The 19944-nt window shown below is 43.8% G+C and overlaps 1 protein-coding gene across 4 annotated transcripts in view; it reads right to left on the bottom strand.

Annotated features, from left to right (window-relative positions):
* The window catches only part of IQSEC1 (IQ motif and Sec7 domain ArfGEF 1), a 787671-nt gene that overhangs the window by 519165 nt on the left and 248562 nt on the right, over window positions 1-19944 (bottom strand). The window contains exon 1 of one of the 4 annotated variants that reach the window (XM_085624822.1): window positions 7457-8251. The exons of 2 other annotated variants lie outside the window; for them this stretch is intronic. In XM_085624822.1, the coding sequence (XP_085480948.1) occupies window positions 7457-7533 (77 nt within the window). In that variant the 5' untranslated portion in view covers window positions 7534-8251. Of the gene's footprint in view, window positions 1-7456; window positions 8252-19944 lie in introns of those variants that run through there. One more of the 4 variants, XM_085624824.1, reaches the window with a different exon arrangement.

The following is a 19944-nucleotide window of genomic DNA, read 5'->3' as shown; positions in this document are numbered from 1 at the left end:
CCAGAACACCGCCACCGAGTTGGCCGGGAGTGCCCCGTTGAGTGCATCAGCGGAGCCCTGTGTCCGGAGCCAGAAGTATGGTCTCCGGCCGAATCCAGTCTCGAGTCAGAGGCTGAAGGATTTTGTGTATACGTCCCCATGAACGGGGAGAACTTGATAGTCCTGAACTGAAAGAAAGGAGGGATGTAGAGAGCCATCTGGACTCTCTCCTACAATGTTGCACCACACACGCATCCATACACGCCTCGGGCGGGCTCGTCCCGAGGGTATAAATAAATGAGGTCGAAGACCGCTCGGGGTCTTCTGGCCACGAGGTGTAAGTGGTGGTCCAGTGTCCGTTATTTCGGCGCTGCTGTGGCTTACTACGACATAGGCCCTGCCGCGCTACAGGGTCGACATTGAATCCGGAGATCCTTGTTCGATTCACGGCAGGGGAGCTAGGCATCCTGTGAGTCTGGGCAAATCACTTCATCTCCCAGTGCCTAACAACATGAATGTGTCCGTCTGTAACGCAACTGGTGCGCGTGAAAAGCGCTCTGCTGCCTTCGGGTTGAGTTCGAGCGATATAAATAAAACTTTTTTTTTAAAGGAGTTTGTTGCACGAGGCCTACATCTTTAGAACGCAGGGCCCCCAAGGCATTCTTTGTCTCCTTATAGAAGTACTCTGAATATCAACATTGTGTGGGCTCTGTACGTGACCCCAACTCTTCTTGTTTGTTTTTTGCCCAAAGTTTAGAAAGTGTTTGTGTACAGTTTAAGTCACAAGCAGTCTGACTCTTCCCCTGCAGGGAAAATGTGCCAAAAATGTGTGAATCACTTGTGTACTGACAAAAGACCTTTAATAAGAAGTAACGCCCTAAAATCTCTCACCAGTCAGCTGAGAGATTACAAACGTGGCTTTAGGCTTAAAAAAAACCCTTACGGCCCAGCTGTAAACACTGCACGGTAAACACAGCTGCATCCATGCTCTTTACGGTGAGATGAAGGTATTAGTGCGAACTGCGGACGGAACAGCGCTGAGCCTCTGTCGTCAGTAGAAAGGCCAAGCAAGGCCCGCACGACGGCCCGCGTTTCCACGGCGTCCGCCTCCCGAGCGAGTGAGATGTCCAATGCGCTGATAAGGGGGTGACATTTTCCCTGTCGTGTAAATTGGCGCTGCTTGTTTCCCCGTGGCGGGGTCTGACAGCCACCCCTGCCCTTTTCCCTCAGCCCTTCGCTCTCCGTCAGTCTGCGGCGCTCACGGCGAGTGTGGGGTGGCGTCATGCGTCAGTGCCCCGACGCATTCTAATCCACATTTGTATGCAGGTTTATTTATTTGTTTATTTTTAGGGTGCTGGCTGGGCACTTGTGGTGACCACGTCACATTGATGGCTCTCTGACGCATGTTGGGGGTTGAGTTTCAATCCGTTCGGAATCGGAATTTCCAAATTGTGGGAAATTTCTCTGACACATTCCATAAGGCAAAACCTGGTGACAATTATAAGAGAAAAGGCCCGATAAAATGTCAAAATGTGCATTTCGGTGTGGCAAATAAAAAAAATACGCATGGTATACCTCATTCTCGGGGGGGGGGGGGGCACAGATTATTGGTTTCCATTGCCCTTTTAAGAGGATGGTTCAAATGGTAGGTGTTCGAACCAGATGTTAAATTATGCCAAGCAGTGTTGAGTTTGGTTTTGTTATCCAGGCCTAGACTGCCAATTAATTTCATCAGGCATTTCCATGGTGAGTGCTCAGGCCCTTGTAGGTCCGTTTCTGAAAGCAGAAGGTCACTGCTGACACCTCCGGGATTATTAAAGAAGGTACAGAGGGTGCTTGAGGTGAGAGAGGGAAAAAGAGAGACTGGAGAGAAAAGGATACAGAAATGAGACAGGAGGAAGGAAATGGGTCTCTCTTGAACATGTATGCTAGACCTGCTTTTGGATCCCAAACTGGCAGTGGCCGCTCCTCCGCTATGGCAGAGGAGCTTCACCCCACTGCTCTCTCCAGGCTGACCAATTGATCTTTCTGACCCTTCCGGCTTTGTCGACTCGCTTACTCTGACTTTTAGTGTACCCCCGATGTACTTTCCTCCTTGGCCATTCGACTAGTCCTGTTCCGATTCTGATCCCCTTACCATTCCCCCACTTCTCCCTATATACCATAGGACTTGTTTTCTTATGCTATTTAATGATCTAGTAACGGATGTAACTATGTAACGCGTTTTTTCTCTATACCATGATTCTTCCTTGTAATCTGATGTAACTATGTAACAAATGCTGACCTCATGTAAAGCGCTCTGATACCTCTGGGTCTAGCCAGCGCTATATAAAACTCTTCAAATAAATAAATAAATACATACATTTTAAGCAGTGCAAAGTAGAAACATAAAGTGATAATAAGTTTGAGCTATTATCATTTTATGCTTGTGCTGCTTGGCGGGTGGGCGGGGCTGCTCTGCTGTCTGTGCAGGGGAGGAGTGGTTTGCCCACTCCTCTAGGGCCCCCCAAAACAGTCATGTGCACTTTCACTGATCTCCATGCAGGCTGCTTTACAGCCTGCGTGGAGAAAATACCCAGATCCCCATTCCCTGGCTGAGCGTCGAACCAGGACGCTCAGACCAATCACAACGCTGCTGCATTGCAGCATTGTGATTGGTCAGTGGGGACTGGCTGGCTTACTATTCCTCGAGTTAGACAAGGAGAGAAGGAGCAGGGATGTAGGACCAGGCGGCAAGGTACGTTTATTTAAAAAATAAAAAATAAAATAATTATATATATATTTCGCAGCCTCCCTCCCCACCAGCCTCACCACCCGCGAGCCATGTCGGCCGCCACTGCAAGCTGGAGCTGATGTTATCAATTCAGTTATTACCAATGTACCCGTTCATGACCGTGCCAAGTGCCGGAACCAGCTGGATTGGAAACCTCTGTTAAGAACCCTGGGCATCAGCAATGGATAGCAAGTGTTGGGAGCTGGCGCCCCATGCTTGCTGTTTTGTCCCCCTGAAACTGCACGTGCCCTTGATTTACAGGGTGATGGAGGTGGTAAGAGGAACAGAAAGTCAAGAGTGCTCCAAGAGCTTTCACTTCTCGCCCTCTGCCTCCCCTGATAACGGCAAGTGAGACATTACGGTGGAAATAAGCGTGGGAGAAGAAATTAACCTTGTGATGTCATCAACTGTCAACGGGTGTACTATATCACTTCCTCTAAACCAGGCTGTTTAGCAAATTGGTGTTCATGGTAAAAGCTTGGGGGACCGAACAGTGAAATAAAAACAAAAAAGCTATCCAGCACAGATGGATTTATGAGTCTCATTGTGAACAAAAAGGGACCTTTGGTAGCAGCTAAATCCCCCATAAGGGCCCTCTGCTTGTTAAAGGGCCCAGGACAGCAAAGTGGATGGCATTAGCTGAGTTTCATAATGTTTCTGGTTTACGAGTTGGCAAGGTTTTGGAAACAGACAAAAGGTCCAGAGACAGACTAGGAACCAAAATCAGGTAAAGCAAAAATGTTTGAATGAATCCCAACTGCAAGAGGCCACGAGTATATCAGGGCAATGGTTGGTCTACGGCAGAGTAGGAAGCGCTGAAAGCAGCCCCTTACCCTGCAGCCCACCAGGAAAATGCCAGGGTTGCAGAATGGCCAGTCCAGCTCTGGAGAGGGCTCATCTACCACTATAAAACGGCAGGGGTATCCTGAGTGAGAGGTGGGGGGCAGGGGGGAGGTGGGATGCACAAGAGATGTTTACTGTCGCCCTATCAGTGGCATGGTCAGCCTCAAATGTGTGATTATAACTTGAAACAATAAAGCACAAAGCTTTAGGCAACAGCAGCCACAACTGAATAGCCAACATTTGGAACCTCTCTTTGAAGGACATCTATCATCTCACCATCCTGCATCAGTTGCTCTTTAAAATACCCTTTTAGGGAGAGGTGGTGGGCTTGGTATGTGATGCGATTGACTAGGAAAAGGTGGAAGTAGTCTATGACAAGCACTGCTTTTGACGTCTCAGAATTCAACATGCATATTTTTCTCAACTAAGAACTTTAGTTGAACAATAATAAATAGATTAGTAAAGAAAAAATAAATTAAAAAAGTAATAATGGAATCTTTATAATTATTGTTATAAAAAAAAATATTAATAATGATAACTGTTCTGTATGGTGCAAACCAACCACTTAAACATTGAAGCACTACAAAAACAGAAGTTGTTAGCTACCATTATGACAACTCTTCAATCCATAGAGATACCAAATGTGAGAGACATTAGCATAGGTGACAAGGGTGGGTTAGATGGTCCGAGAGCTCACCACACCCAGCAATGCACTCCATAAAGGGATCACCCTTGACACAGTTAACACTCACAGAGTTTCGTCTGGAAACCTGTAAGATATACTACATGTTCTCCATGCACCAAAACTAGGGAGAGAACTCTCACACTCAGCGCTAAGAAAGAGGGAGACCCAGCCGGATCCTGGATCCCACCATTGCTATTTGGCTGGATCCAGGCCTCTCCCAGTGAATAGGCTGGCATTGCCTCCATGCATTTTGGTTGACACTGGGACACATTCTCAAAAAAATACGGGGCAACCCGGTATAGCTAGAAACCTGGGTATATATGTTATACAATGAATACTGGTTCCCTCGGTGGAAGCTCAAGCCTGTGCTTCCTAGGCAACAGTAGAATGCAATTTGTTTTGTGATTTTGAAAGCCAGTTGTCCCATGGTGGTGCATATATCTATATATACACCTATATATGCTTATCGGTGAACAAGGCTGCTAGATAGTCACAACGCGGAGATGCGAGATCAACATCAAAAATAAGATAAATAATTATGATTCTCACCCGAGCGTTGTCATCTTTAGAAATGTCCAAAGTGGATCGTGCTATATATATATACACACATACATACACACACATATATATTTACACACACACACATATATATATCTGTATATACACATATATATATGTATATACACACACAACCATACATCAACAATATCACAAGTAGGTGTTCCAAACAAACGATGCTGTGATTAGTGAAAGATGGTGAACCATAGTGTGCGATATTATCTAAAAGCCGGAAAAGTTAACTTAAAAACCTAAACGTCTTACAGAACATAAACCAAAAGATGCCGTACAAGTTCCAATGTTTACAGTAAACATCTGTGAAAGTCAACATTTATACACCGATGTTTCGAAACACTTTCTGAGGAGTCTTCTTCAGGACCAAACTGGTAGCCACTTCTCCCTAAGAGTCAAGTGCATGAGGAATTAACTACAAGCGTTTGTAGTGAAATAGGGTCTGATGGCTGCAGCACCCACTTTCAAATATGTAATCATTTGTTGATCATCCAGAGCGGATCCGTAAGTTGGTAGACTGCATGTGCGAAAAGTTAAGTCCTTGTGCACTTGACCCATAGGGAGAAATGACTACCAGTATGGTCCTGACAAAGACTCCTCAGAAAGTGTTTCTTTGGGGGTCGACTTATAAATGTTGACTTTACAGATGTTTACTGTTGACATTGGAACGTGAACGGCAATTTTGAGTCTATGTTCTAAGAGACGCTTAGGTTTTTTAGTCAACATTTTTTGGTTTTATATACTATTGTGCAACATTGTTCACCATATTTCAGTAATCACAATCACTGCACTGTTTGTTTGTAGCACCTACTTGTGATACTGTTGATGTATGTATATATATGTATTTATTGATATATGCAAAACCATTAAACAACTGTTTTTCAAAATCCCTAACCAGATTGCTTTCTACTGCTGCCTAGGAGGCATAGGCTTTCAGCTTCCTCCAAGGGAACCAGTGCTTATTGTATATCTGGGACACATTCAGCAGTGCCCGCACTTTGCCTGCATTGCCTTTAGTAGGTGAGGGAGGTGTCATGTTTTCATTTCCAGCAGGGCCAGACACAAATACCCCAATTAAAGGACCATCAGCACTTCTTTTGTTCAAGTCTCATCCTAGATGGTAACTAGCTGGAATTTAACATCTAGATACCAGTTCCACTGAGACAAAAAAGACCCCCAGATTGTCATTTCACAGAGGTATAAGTGACAGACTCTGATTAAGAAGCAGGTATTTACTAATCTAAGCTCTGTATGTAGGAGCCATACATAAACAATAAGAAATCGGTTATATCTGTATATAGGAGTAATCATATTAATGACCATTTACATAGCAATTAATAATTATTATTTATTACTACTCAAAGAAACCTATTTTACCAACCTTAGAAACTTGCATGCAGCTCTTTGATATCCGTTCATAGCTCACTAATCTATGTTTCAAAGGTTGCAAATTGTGACTTTCAAGAAACACACACAAGGATCTGTGTGACAAAGCTGTAATCCACTGAGTGATTTACATAAACTACAAATCTCTTACATCCATGTAACACACTGAGCTTGTGTAGTAAGCACATTATCCTTCTGTGCTATTTAATAATAGGTGAAACCTGTCAATAGACTACTCACAGATCTCTACAACAAGTGTATTAACCACCAGAGTTGTCTTACTTCTTTTATAACCTGTAACTTGCTTGACACACAATGGTCTCTGTGGCCTGTTTGTTACCAACTAAGTAAGCCAGAACAGATTTGCCATAACATTTGCCCATGTCAATTTCTTTGGAGCAAAGTTTAGAAAAAATAAATGTATAAGTTGACAGTCAGACACCGCTTCTTGTGTCTCCGCCCTTACTGCAGCCGCCTCTCGCTTCCCGAATTTATGAGATCCTGTGTCTATATTTCCAGCATTGCTCACATTATGAACCACATCGCCAACAATAAGAAAGGCCAGGAAATGGTCATTTGAGCACCTTAAGACACTCTGTTGGGTACACCCACAATTGCGGACAGTGTCCGCACAAAACAAGCACTGGCAAAGCCAATAGGTCTGGCATTGGTTGGCAGCATTTGGCTTTGTCAATTCTTGCTTTGTCATGATTTCAGTTAAACTTTATTGTTGGGGAAGCTGCCTGGCACTCATCAATATGGAGAAGAAAAAAAAAGCAAAAATACTACTTTGTGTGCAGCTGTGCTCCTTGCGAAAGAGGAGATTCACAGTGAAGTTAACCAACGGCCAGTGTGGACTGTCCCCAATGACCCATGGTGTATGCTGCAGTGGGCTGAAGAAAAATGTGACTGGCACAAAAACAGAGTAGTGCATTAAGACGATTAGCTGAAAGTCCCATAAGTAACTATATTACACATATCATTTTACTAATATCCAAAGATCTTGGCTAAAGCCTGAATTTAAAAATCAAAAAATCTTGTTGAACACCAGACCTAAAGCAGAAAGCGCCAAAAGCAGAAGAAAGCCACAAACGCTGGCAGTGAAAATACTGCATATCACAAATTGACCTAAAGATGATAACATGGCATCGCTTCTTCTTGCACTGTCTCCAGTAGCCCTGTTCATAAAAGGAAGCAGTTCATGGCACAGCCTGGCTTACCTTTTATAGAATCCGTGCAGAGGCTGCAAACAGAGGAACTGCCAGTAATCCAGACAGAAGGCTTTCAGCTTCAGCATGGTGCCAGGGGGCTCTGCAACGCGGCTGCCGCCTGGGCCGGCTTGCCTCCTTGAGCCTGGCAGTGCCCCCTCACCAGTCTGGCGGTGCCCTCACGATTCAAGGAAGTGTTGCTATATCAAAAACCCTTTCTACATCGGCTCCATTGCAGGTTTGCACAATTGCTGCCAAGGTGGTTTTTCCACCACCGCATGGCCCGGCACCAACTACACCGTGCCAGTGCAGCACAAAGACGCAGACACACCAAGATCACAGACAGAGAAGCCGGCTGCTTTCGGATCTCGATGCCAGCTGAGCCCCCTCCCCAAGTGCCCTACTCCTGCAGGAGGTGAAATCTATGTTTTGGGCCATTTCCGAAATGCTCCATCCTTGTGGCGACAGCATCCAACAGTCAATATTTCCAATAGTCGAAAAAACATAGTGAAGGTTCTCGAGCAGGGTGGAGCGGAGAAGGGGCTATTCCCACCTGATCTGGGAATAATTGCTCCGGCACCGCACCCTCCACAGCAGCAAACTCCTCTGGCTGGAAGCAGCGCAGACTCCCCTGCAGACAGCAATCACGGCGGCCCCATTGTCTGCAGGCACCTAAGAGAGATGTGCCTGCGCGGTGACAACAGGGGGAGGAATGACACACGCCAGCGTGCCCGGCCTGCTCCCGGTATAAATTATGCTTATCTTATTCCCTGCACACTTTAGCGGGCAGGTCTGCGTGATGAACAGCTAATCATCTGGAGCACATGGTGCACAGCTATTACAGCCGGCCCGAGGACGCCTCGCAGGGATAGGCTGAGCCCCGTTGCCCGGGGCAACAGGAACACATAGATAACATCTCAGATGGACCCTCGACGGGGAGGCGTTCGTTGGCGTGCAGGGGAGCTCGGCGTGCGTGCAGCCAGCGCGCGCAGCAACCTCACCAGGGCAGAGTGAATGCCGGGGTGGGACGGCAGCCAGGCCCCGAGATCCGGAGAGCCTGAGAGCCGAGGCATGCTCTGCAGGGGAGGGCGTGTTTTTCTGTGTGCCAGGGAAAGAGAGGCGATGGAACATGTGGACAATATTTTTGGACTTTTGCGACCGTGGTGTGCAAGAAGGCCTCTCTAATTATCTGTTATTGTGCGGACCGTGTGATTAATGCCGGTGCTAGCATTATGTGTCATATATCATTATGCGCCATATATCATTATGTGTCATACCTCATTATGTGCGAGCAGGGAAACGTAGGACAGCGACTGCAGCAGCATCTGTTAAGAGTTAGGTTAATCAAGGCAGGCATTTGCGTTTAGATGTATAACTAAAGACACATACCTAGTACAAGAAACAGCAGGGCACGCCAGTCACGCAGCAGTAACATTGCCATGCTGACTGAAGCACGCACACCCTCACACAACCCGCAAACACGGACACACGCAAACATGCATCATAGACACACTCGCCCCTGACCCCGGCCGGACTCCTGCCCCCTCTCTTGAGCTATCAGATTGCAAAGTTGCAAACTAGGAATTCTTAATACTTTCTGGTGGTGAAAGCCAAAGGTACTTGTGAGTGGACTTTGGCTGTTAATTGTTACCTCGCCTTCTAAACCTACCCCAGCCAATCAGAACACCACGATTAGAGCCACGCCTTCTCACATACTATTGACTGAGGCTAATTGTCAGATTCCAGAACAAATTTCTCAACCATCCATTAGGAATGTTTTTTTTGCAGTTTTATATAGCGCGAACACGACCGAAGGTATTGGAGCGCTTTACAAGAGCACCAGTTACATTACACAGAGACACATTCATCCTGGAAGAATCCTGCTTTAAGTTTGGACGACATTAAAACCCTCTATACTCTATAGGCAGCATTCTCTTCTATGGTGGACTTTTAGACATGATTTATTTCTCGACGGTCGACTACAGTGCCTTGATGCCCTCAGGTAAATGTCGTGGCCTATAAAACTAAAATCAAATCACATTGTTTGTCACAGGTGCCAATCAGTGATTTCACGGGGAAGCCCAGGTTGAGAAGTGTGGCTCAATGATTAGAGCGGCAGACCCTGATGCAGAGGTCTAGTCCGGGACCAGGGTTCAATTCCCCGCCTCGGCGGGTCTTGGGCTCAAAAATTCCACAGACCTGATAAATCTCGCCTCGGTGCCTATTCCAATCATGGAGTCCCACTCTGCAACTCTGGGCTATAGCTTGCTTAATCTCCACAACGGCCCCCACAACGCTAAGGATATCTGGCCTCCACCTTGGGGGTGCCCAGGAGTGGACGCCTCACAGGGACAGCCAGGATGGGTTCCACAGCGGTATTCGTACAAGCGCCTTGAGACCCTTGTGGGTGAGTAGTGTGCTATACAAGTATCAATTTACAATTTTTACAATTTAGGTTCCATAGGTTGCCACTTAAACATTCCAACCATTTACGAACAATAGGTCCTTAAAGCTACAAACCCTTTCCCGGGACCCAAACCTCTGGTGCTAGCCTACCACCCCCAGTTTTCCATTCTCACCTTGGAATGAATTGCAAGACAGGCTCTTGTGCACCTCTGGCAAAAACAGTTGGTCCCATGTGTCGGATCACTTTACCTTTGTTGTCATGTGTACCTCCTCAGTCCATTGATATCTTGTCTGATAAGGGCAATGTTTAGCTGCATGGCAACTCCTTTTCTAGCACTTGTGCCACACCTCCGGCACATGTACATCTTGCACCCAGTGGCCTTTCCATCCATTGACACTCACCTCATACCCTGCATCCAATGGTACCTCCTCCCACTGACACCTGCCTCTTTGGGTTCCTCCATCCACTGGCACCTGGGTCACGTCTATATCCAGAGGTCCCTCCATTCATTGGCATATGCACCACATTGCAACCCGTGTTATATCACGGCAGTGGGAACTGCACAACACCTCCACCCAGTGACATCTGTACCCAGTGGTACCCGGTACACATTCACCAGCCCCCAATGGCACTATCCAGGCACTGGTAACTGCTCCACTCTGCATACAGCAGTCTCCCCACACACTGGCATATGCACCACACTGGCTCCTTGTGGTAACTCCACCCAGATGCCAATGGTGCATATGCCCATGGATGGAGGGGCCTCTGGTTATAGGCATAACTCAGGTGCCAGTGGATTGAGGAGCCCAAAGAGACATTTAATCATCACCTGTACCTCCTGGCACCTCTACCCATTGGTACTTGATTCACACCTGCTCCAATGCCACCACAAACAGGTGTACCTCTATCCACTGACATCGTTTCCACTCCACGTCTGAACTCAAATGCCCTGCTACCCACCGTCAACTACTCCACTTCTGCAGCCAATGGAGCTAATTCAGCACCTCAGCCTGCTGACACTTGCATCATATCTGCATCCAGTGGCAGCTCCAATTAGTTGACCATGAACCTCACCCACACTCGGCAGTAGCTTCTCTACTGGCATTTACTGCACTCCTGCACCCTATAACATCTACACCCATTGGCATGTTCACAGCACAGAAACCTACACAGATTCCCACACTCTTCTCCGCCATACATACATCCAATGGTTTTTCTCCCAATATGTCATCTGCTTTAAATCTGCAAACTTTACCCTCTTAAGAATTTGACAGAAATTGTGCATGGAACCAGAAGAGACGCAGATGAAACTCAGGTCAAGATGACTGAGCGGGGAAACTCAGGTACCTACACTAGGTCATGGGAGACTCCCAGAAGGAGGGAGAGGGGTGACTGATTCTGTGGATAGGTAATGAACACTAGAGAAACAGATATATAAGTATCTGGTTGAGAGGTGGTGCACGGGGGACAGGGAGACCTCTACAGGAAAGACAGAGAAACACATTGATTTAGGAATAGTGTTTAAGGGGGGCAGGACAATAACTAGTCTGACTCTGTGACATGGAAATATATTGAAGGGGAAGCCTGTGTAGCTCATGTTACAATGGTCCATGCTTCCCATGACCAGGCATCTTGTTAGCTCAATCTGTAGTGTGATGGAGAGGGAGAAGTTTTGAGCAGGGAGAGTTCAAAGTTGAATCCCTTAGCAATAGTGTTATGTTCCTAAATGAAAAGTACGAATCAAAGAGGATTTCCTAGTTGGCTTTTAGTGAATACTATGCAAGCTGGCCAGATAAAGAGGAGAGATGTGTTGAGATCTGCTACCAACACTTTAATGACATTATTTGTCATTTGGGCACAGAAAGCTTTCTTTCATCCAGTATCGAATGTAATCTAAGTACTCTGAATGTATGTCATCTGTGTGCATATTAAATAGAACTTTGCACTCCTCTAGCAGGTGTGACAAAGGACATATGTTAACAGTAATGAGGATAGTGCAGTGTCGGGGGGGGGGGGGGAGTGCATTGCTGGCATTTACAGGAGGAAGATTATGAGTACCCCAACGTTACAGCCATACAGGCATGAGGTGACCCAGTTTAGAGCCATTACATAGATCTAGAACACTTCTTTCAGCCTGGTCCACAGACTATTGAGGTCACCAGTGTCATAAGCTGCAGAGATGGAAAGAAAAATCAAGGCAGCTTGCTGTCCCTCATTAAAAATGGTGACTTCTTCTTTGATGTCGGCCAGAGCTATTTCCGTGCCTTTCGTGGCTCTGAAGTCTGTTTGGTGGTCGCAGAGTCACTAGTGTTGTTCCACATAATCTTGCAATTGGTAAATCACAATTCTTTAGAGAATATTAAGCTATGACAGGATAGGATATGCCATTTTGGAAGGTTGACTATTAGGTGGTAGTCTGCCAGAACCTGGGGGTCTTCTCTTGGGGTGATAGCACGTGTTTCAGTTGCCTAAGGATTATGCCTGTTGATGGAGAGGCCGTGTAATAGGTCAGGATTGAGAAGATATTTTCATGTTGGTGCAGGACACGGCTGCAGTGACATATTAGATTCTTTGTCTCTCGCAGCTAGAGTCTAAGAGGCTCCCTTGGCGACTCCTTCCACAGGAACCTGGTTGAAAGCTGATCGGATGAATTCAGTAGATCCAGGTGAACAGGAGGGCATTGAGATGCCTGAATGTTATTTGCAATGGCATCACAGATCTTTGCACTTTTTGAGTCAAAAACCTGGAACAGCTCTTCACAGAGTTGTGAAATGGCATGTGGGATATGTTTTATGGCTTTCGGAGTGTGGTCAGTTCTTTATAAATGCTGATGATTTGCTTTGAGTTGAGTTATTAATACAATTGTTTATGAAGTTTCTTTAATTCTTAAACTAGCCTTTTGATGATCCCTTCTGCTGACGAGGCAGACTTAGGTGTGTCCAATTGTGCTTCACGCCGTCAGCACTCAAGATTATCAAATTGCCCTTCCATTACTGCCAATCATGGTTAAACCATTACTTTCTCTTTTTGAGACCTTGTTTATGTTTCCAGATGTTTTTCGGAGCCAGTTTATTAAGTGCAGGGGTTATTTTATGGCAATTGTTTTCATTTAATGCATTTGGGCTCCTGGTGGTAGCAGCATGGGGTACAGCCACTCTGTAAACAGCATGAAACTCTAACTCCACTCTACCCAACTGAAACTAAGCTCTAACATCACTGTGTAAAGAGCATCACAATCTAACTCCAGACTCTTATCAGGAACCAAAAATGCAAACATATAATCCCAGGCCTTAGAAAACTGCACTGGCTTTCCCTAGAGGCCAGAATAGAATTCAAAGTGGCTTGGATCACATACAAAACATGACATCTCATCAAACCTGAGATTCGCACTCAAAAGATCCGGCAAGATTAACTTCAACACCTGACACTACCCAGCTTTTCAGGAGCTGGCACATCAATTTGGAACTTACTCCCTGTGAAACTTAGTCAGTCTCAAGCAGGATGCACTTATTTTACTTTCAGTTTATTCAAGCACTTTGTTTTCTTGTATGTTGGCCAAGGATTATTGTATTTTATAGGATCAGGATTCAAAAATGTGACTTTTCTTTTCTATTATAGTATAGTATGCAACTCTGTGGCCCAGAAATGTATAACAATTTCCCAGAATAATTAGCTTTTGTATTGATATGTGTTTTTGTAATGGGAGAGAATGTATACGCATTGTTTTTTGATTGATCTGTTAAATGACAATGAAAAAAAGAATACAAAATATATACCTTTATTTGATAATTGTAAAAATGACAGGTGACTTGAAGTACAACTTTTTCTACTGATTTGGAAAATAAACAACATAAAAGCATTTCACAGCCATAGCACAGAACCAAATGTTATCAGGCTGGATAACCCATTTGGAACACTCTTTTGGGACTCCTTAAACATATGCTCCCTCTTTTACCTCTTAAGAAAACTAAAAGATTTTCTTAATTGCCCCTTAAATGAATGACGGTGCAAAATGATGCCACCCCAAAAAACACCCACTCCTTGTATTGCGAAATCGGTGTATTTGCTGTTTAAGCTGTCATCCAATAACTTTTCTTCTGTGATTTTGCATAGGGCCCTAGAAACTGATGGTACTTAGGACCCCTGTGCTGTTATAGTCAATTGACCCGCCACCTAAAACAAGGCCATTCCTGTCTGCTGTAGCAGCTCAAAGTCTGATATGAAACTCTAGATGCTAGATTTACAAAGAATTTTACATGAGTCCCACAACTTCAGTGAGTTGTGCATGAATGTTCTTGGTGGTCAACGAAAGAGACTGGAGTGCCGCACCAAACATCTTATGCTTCTTTAGGATGGTAGGCATGCTCATTGCCCAGAAGAAGTAGTTGCCTGTCTAAGGCAATTGTCGTACCTAGTGTCATTGGGTGCAGTAATAGCTAATTAATAGTATATTTGAGCTGCACTGGTGGTATGTTAGGAGTTCTGTCTTAATGTGTTTTGTTGCATGACAGAACATGCGTTTCATGGGGGGGGGGCTACTGTTGTGGGCGCAGCTGCATAGAGTGGACTGAAATTAACTGAAATTAGGAAGTATTGCCTTCAGTGATGGAATCCGAGCCCTGTAAATTAGTAGACCAGGGCTGGGCGAACATTCTGCGTAAACGTGCATCTGAAGGCATTTCGTTCGTGGAATGCATTTGTTGCGGGTTTCGTAAAACTGCGCCACTTTGAGAAACTTTGAATTTTGCTGTTTAGCTCTTCCAGGAAGATTTTTTTGGAATGTTTCGCCCTTTGGCGACTTTTTCCCTCCATTTCATGATATGCCGAAGTGAAATTCCACAAATAACTCTGTTTCATGAATGACTTTCTCCAAAACAAACATAAAATTGAAAGAGGCCTAGAGCAAAGGCCAGAGGCTCGACCTCTAGTGGCAGTGGCCTAGCACAGGCACTATATAGAGACACTGAAATGAAATAAATGAATGAACATGGAATGAACACCTACAATGAAATACAATGAAGTAAGGGGGATGAATAGCATGATTGGGAAGGGGGAGGGGGGGCAAAGAAACTCTGGTAGGTCAGAAGGGGGCAAGGACACCAAGCAAAGCAAACTGAGGATGGACATCTCCCAAGGATGTTCAGAACGGCCACTGCCTGCTGTGAATTAGGCCTGAGAACTCTGAAACAAAGGCAGCCTCACTCAAGTGCTTCCTTTCAGGCGATGGTCTTTATTTCGTCTTGGAGCGTGAGAGGAAACTCAATGTTTCAGTCACTTTGGTTGTTTTTCTTAAAAAAAACACAAAAAGAAAAGGAGAAATGTGTGGCGCACGCCTCGGCCTCCATGGTTTCCCTTACAAATGTCCTGATTAGCATTTTCCCTGCAGGCAGAGGAATTAGTGTTACAAAACGTCAGGTGATTCACTGAGCAGGGAGGTTTAACTCATCACGTGCCGAGGCCTTCCAACGCACAGACTGAGGACAGTAAACAAAGCAGAGGCGGCACAGGACCGAAACAAGATGGCGAATGTAACACAGAAATGGCCTTCGCCGCGCCAATCCTGCCTCCCTGTAAAATCTTCTAGCACATGCTGTACGCGTAAATGCCAACATTTTAGAAGAGAAAAGTGGGAGATTAAAAAAAAAGAATCGGGAGAATATATTTCCCCCATTGACTTCTATTTGGGTTTGAATCGGGTTATTGTCATGTATGGGACTTGCAGGTGTGCTGTTGCAGGATCAGATATTAGAAATGCAAAAATATATATTTTTTTCTTGTCAAGAGCACGGAAAATAAGCGCCATGGCAGGCAGAGAAAGCGTGATAAAAATGTTGTGCAGTGGCCTACAGGAGCACGTTACTGGCAGTGCATGCTGAGGGTCACACCAGACCATTCTCTGTCAGCTGAAGCGCTTAGATCATTGGTACTCACAAACATTTGTCCAGGGGCCGCATAGTACGGTCTGTGATGTGACCAAGGGCCACACTGATGCCAGCAGGGTGGTGGTAGGGGGTCTGAGTGGGTCGGGGATTGTGAAGAGGTCTATTTTAAAAATAAATAAATTGGCAAGCATTTATTTGCAGGTTAATAAATGCTTGTTCGTTTATTTAACATTTCTGTTTTTAATATTAGTGCTCAGAACCTAAACAGCAGCTTGTGCTGTTGTTCCCCAGGGGGGCCGCATCGAAAGATCAAGAGGGCCGCAAGCGCCCCCCGGGCCGTACTTTGAGTATCACTGCCTTAGGTGAATTGGGTTTTTGCATGCAGGAATCGGGAGGTGGGAGACTAGCCTGTAAATCTGGAATATATGTCGTTACAACGAATTCCGTTGCAACGCATGCCTTTACCACGCATGCGTTACAACGGAATGTTTTTTCCTCGCATAATCTTTACCACTAATATTCCTTTACCACGCATACTTGCATGGTAATGGAATACTCTTGGTAAAGGTTATACCCCTCCCCTGTACCCTTCCCCCAATTCTTTTTATAATTACCCCTGCCCGTTACCCTCAATTAATATATATATTTAAAATTTTTATTTCCCTTACCTCTTCACGTCGTCTCTTCGTTCTTCCTTCATGACTGACGTTATACGTCATTTCCTTTCACTTAAAACAACGCCGATTTCCTCTACTTCCCCACGTTATTTTTAATTTTTTTTTTTTTGGGGGGGGGGGAGACCCCCCCAAGCCCCCTTTCTTTCTTATTTTTGCCTTTTACTCACGTCTTCGACAAGCTGAAAACACACCTTAGAAAGTAAAAAAGGACTACACTACTGACGTTAACGCTGGACTTAGCAGACGATGAAGATGGAAGAAGACTTGCGTGGTAAAGACGATCGTGGAAGAAGAACGCGTGGTGAAGACGTCTACGAGGTAAGTGTTGCGTAGTAAATGTTCCTCGTTGTAACGCCATCGTGGTAAAGGATGTTTCCTGTAAATTTGCAGTCTCCCACCGTAATCTGGAGGGTTGGTATCAATGTGTACGGTTTGCTTAGCAAAGGAGAATTGTTTCAAAAACTGTTCTATATTTCTGGATCTTGCTCGCTGGAGAGGAGTCATGTCCTATTATAAGAACTAATCTGTTATTAAGTGATAGCATCTTTCCTTGGCTCTTCTTGTGAATGGAGCCCTCAATTTTCACTTTCTGAACCGTGAATATAATGTTTTTGGAAATGCCAGTGATATGGTCTGCTGCCTAGACAGTTCTTTTAATCTCCTCTGCTGTTATCAGCATGTGCTTTGCAGGTCTTAGCAGTGTGCAAGTCATTGGGCCTTTGTATTAAATGTATAGTCAGGAGTCACGTGCATATTAATTAAGATGTTCAACCGATGGGGTGTCAAGGTGCTCTGACGTGACAGAGTGGCTGTGTGAATTGGCACTGCTGCCTTCAAGCTTCACATTAAGGTCACCAGCCCGATTGTGACCCAGTTGGAAGATGCCAACTATTCTTAGTAGAGGGGTCACATGCCAAACCAAAACTCAGCCACAACCAAAAACATATACTTTCCTTCCTCCTCCATAACTGGCAATATAATTTCCTCATCTTCCTTGACTTAGTCCAGTCTGATATACTGGCTCAGTAATTGTCATCAGTGTCCTGACACACACACACACACTCTCTCTCTCTCTGTCTCTCTCTCTCTCTCTGAGGGAGTATTTAGCAAATGCAGTAAATCAATAATTACGCAAAAAAAGCAGTGGCCACAGAATTATATAATTCCAGGGGCCCTGGATATATGATTCGTTTCAGTGGTCCCTTCTGGAGTCCTCAGTGAATAGTAAGTAGGTTAATGAGTAGCAGTGCTGCTCTGGGTAGATATTTGCCATTAGGGCAGGGTCTTGGGTATTGTCACATTCATTAACTGACAGACAACAGACACTGGCAGCAGTGTGTTTGTCCATGACAAGTATGGATTAACTCCGTTCAATAGTCATGTGAACAATAACTCAAGGGCATACAACTTCTGCCCCACACAACCTTATACAGGTCTAGGAAAAGCATCAGGGAACATCAGAACTTTTGCACATCACTACGGTGCATGCACTATGGAAAGGTCCACGTTGGATGCAGATCAGTGAGCCTCAGACGGAGCAAGTTTCACTCGCCTCATCTTGAGCTCACTTTGGATATGGGCGGGCACCATGAAGACTCTAGTCAATGCGATCATAGCGTTCTGCATGCACTACCACAAAGGGACTCATATTCCGATCTCCATCTATTAAGTGAGATAGAATTCAGACACTCTTCTCCCTTCACTTTGTGGACTTGCATAAAGGCTGGTGCACAGAATATGTGGTCCTTCTACCACCAGACCTCTTGCTGGGACATAAACAGTAGCATGCCATTAGTCTCTAAGCGTAAACACACGTTATGAAATGGTCCAACCACATTAGTTGACATTCCTGGTGTTATTGAGAATGAGACATCTTTCTCGAATTGTTTAGGATGCTTACTGCCTCAACCCATCACCATACATACACACTGCATATTCATGGAAAGGCTATACCGCCACCCCCACACCCACTCTACAATGTCTTACTTTCAGACATGCCTTCCATTACAAATCGTCATCAATCAATAGAGTGACATCTATAAATCAATTAAGATTAACTATTGCTGACATTCAGTCTTTCAAGAAATTCTTCTGTGCCCTTCCTGACCCAGTTAGACTATGACCCCAACCCTGGGCTATTGTAAGTTTAATACTATGACCTATTCCTGTCATTGTCAGAGTGGCTCAATTCTCTCACTCCTGACTCTTTCCTATTCTGTCTCTGCCCGTTTGCACCTGAATTATTTTGAATCTGGTGTAGCCAGTCCTTTCTGGTTCTTTTAAACTCTAGTCCCAACCCTCCACCCCTACACATTCCCAGTATTGTTTCATCCCATTCCCTGCTGAGTTTTTCTGCATTTTACATCTACCTGCCACTTCTGGAATGCAATGTTATGACAGTGTGGCTGCATTATCGTGGTCTTTCATGAAAAAATCAAGTTAGTTTTACCAGCATTTAAACTAGGGTTCACAGACAGAATATCGAGTTTTAAATGTTGACATAAACAAATATCAAGTTGGAAGTATCGTAATACAGAAAAATTGACAGCAAGAATATCGTGGCCAAGAATATCGACTTACACGTAAGGAATATTGTTTTTGGAAATATCAAAGTTATTAATATCGTTTGCAAAAATATAGTTGTTTAAAATATCGATGTTTTAATTAGTGTTATGTATTTTAAAAGTATGTGATTTTTTTGTATAAGGATAGTTTTTATTTTTTAACATATATGTTAAATCTTTAGTAGTTATCAATTTTATTTTAATAAAAGTTTGCGTTTTTTAGTTCTGTAGGGGGTTGTGGGTTTATAGGGGAATAGGGTGGGAAGTAATTTAATTATAATAAATTCATTATTACTTTTTTATGTACTAGTATTTATTTAATTTAGATTTTATAGTGTTAATTGTGGGAATTAATTTATTATTTATTTTTTATTAATTAGTTGTTAATTATGATTAAATATTTGGCAATTATGTTAATTGTGTCATTTTTTTAGGTGCGGGTTGTGGGTTTATAGGGAAATAGGGTGGGAAGTAATTTAATTATAATAACTGTATTAACATTGTTGATTTATTACTATTTATTTAATTACATTTTCTAGTGTTAACTGTGGAAATTAATTTATTATTAATTATTAATTGGTTGATAATTATTATTAATTAATTAATTGGTAATTAATTATGTTAATTGTTTCATTTTTTTAGGAGCGGGTGGTGAGGTTGATAGGAAATAGGGTGGGAAGTAATTTATTTATAATTAATTCATAATTGTTTGTTAATTAATGCTAATTAATTAATAAAAATTTAAATACGGCATTTGTGTAATTACTTTTACATGTAAGTTGTGGGGTTTATTGTGATAAAGGGTGGGAAGAAAATTATTTCAAATTAATTAATAAGTTGTTGTTAATTGATATTAATTTATTAATATAAAATTAGTTATGGAAATTATGTAATGATTTTTAGGTGTGGGTTGTGTTTATTGGGTAGAGGGTGGAATGTAATTTGTTTAATTAATCAATAATTAGTTGCT

The sequence above is a fragment of the Triturus cristatus genome, chromosome 9 (genome assembly GCF_964204655.1).
Source record: "Triturus cristatus chromosome 9, aTriCri1.1, whole genome shotgun sequence".
Lineage (NCBI taxonomy): Eukaryota > Metazoa > Chordata > Amphibia > Caudata > Salamandridae > Triturus > Triturus cristatus.
The sequence above is the reverse complement of the archived record's forward strand: the minus strand, read 5'-3'. Positions and strand labels throughout refer to the sequence as shown.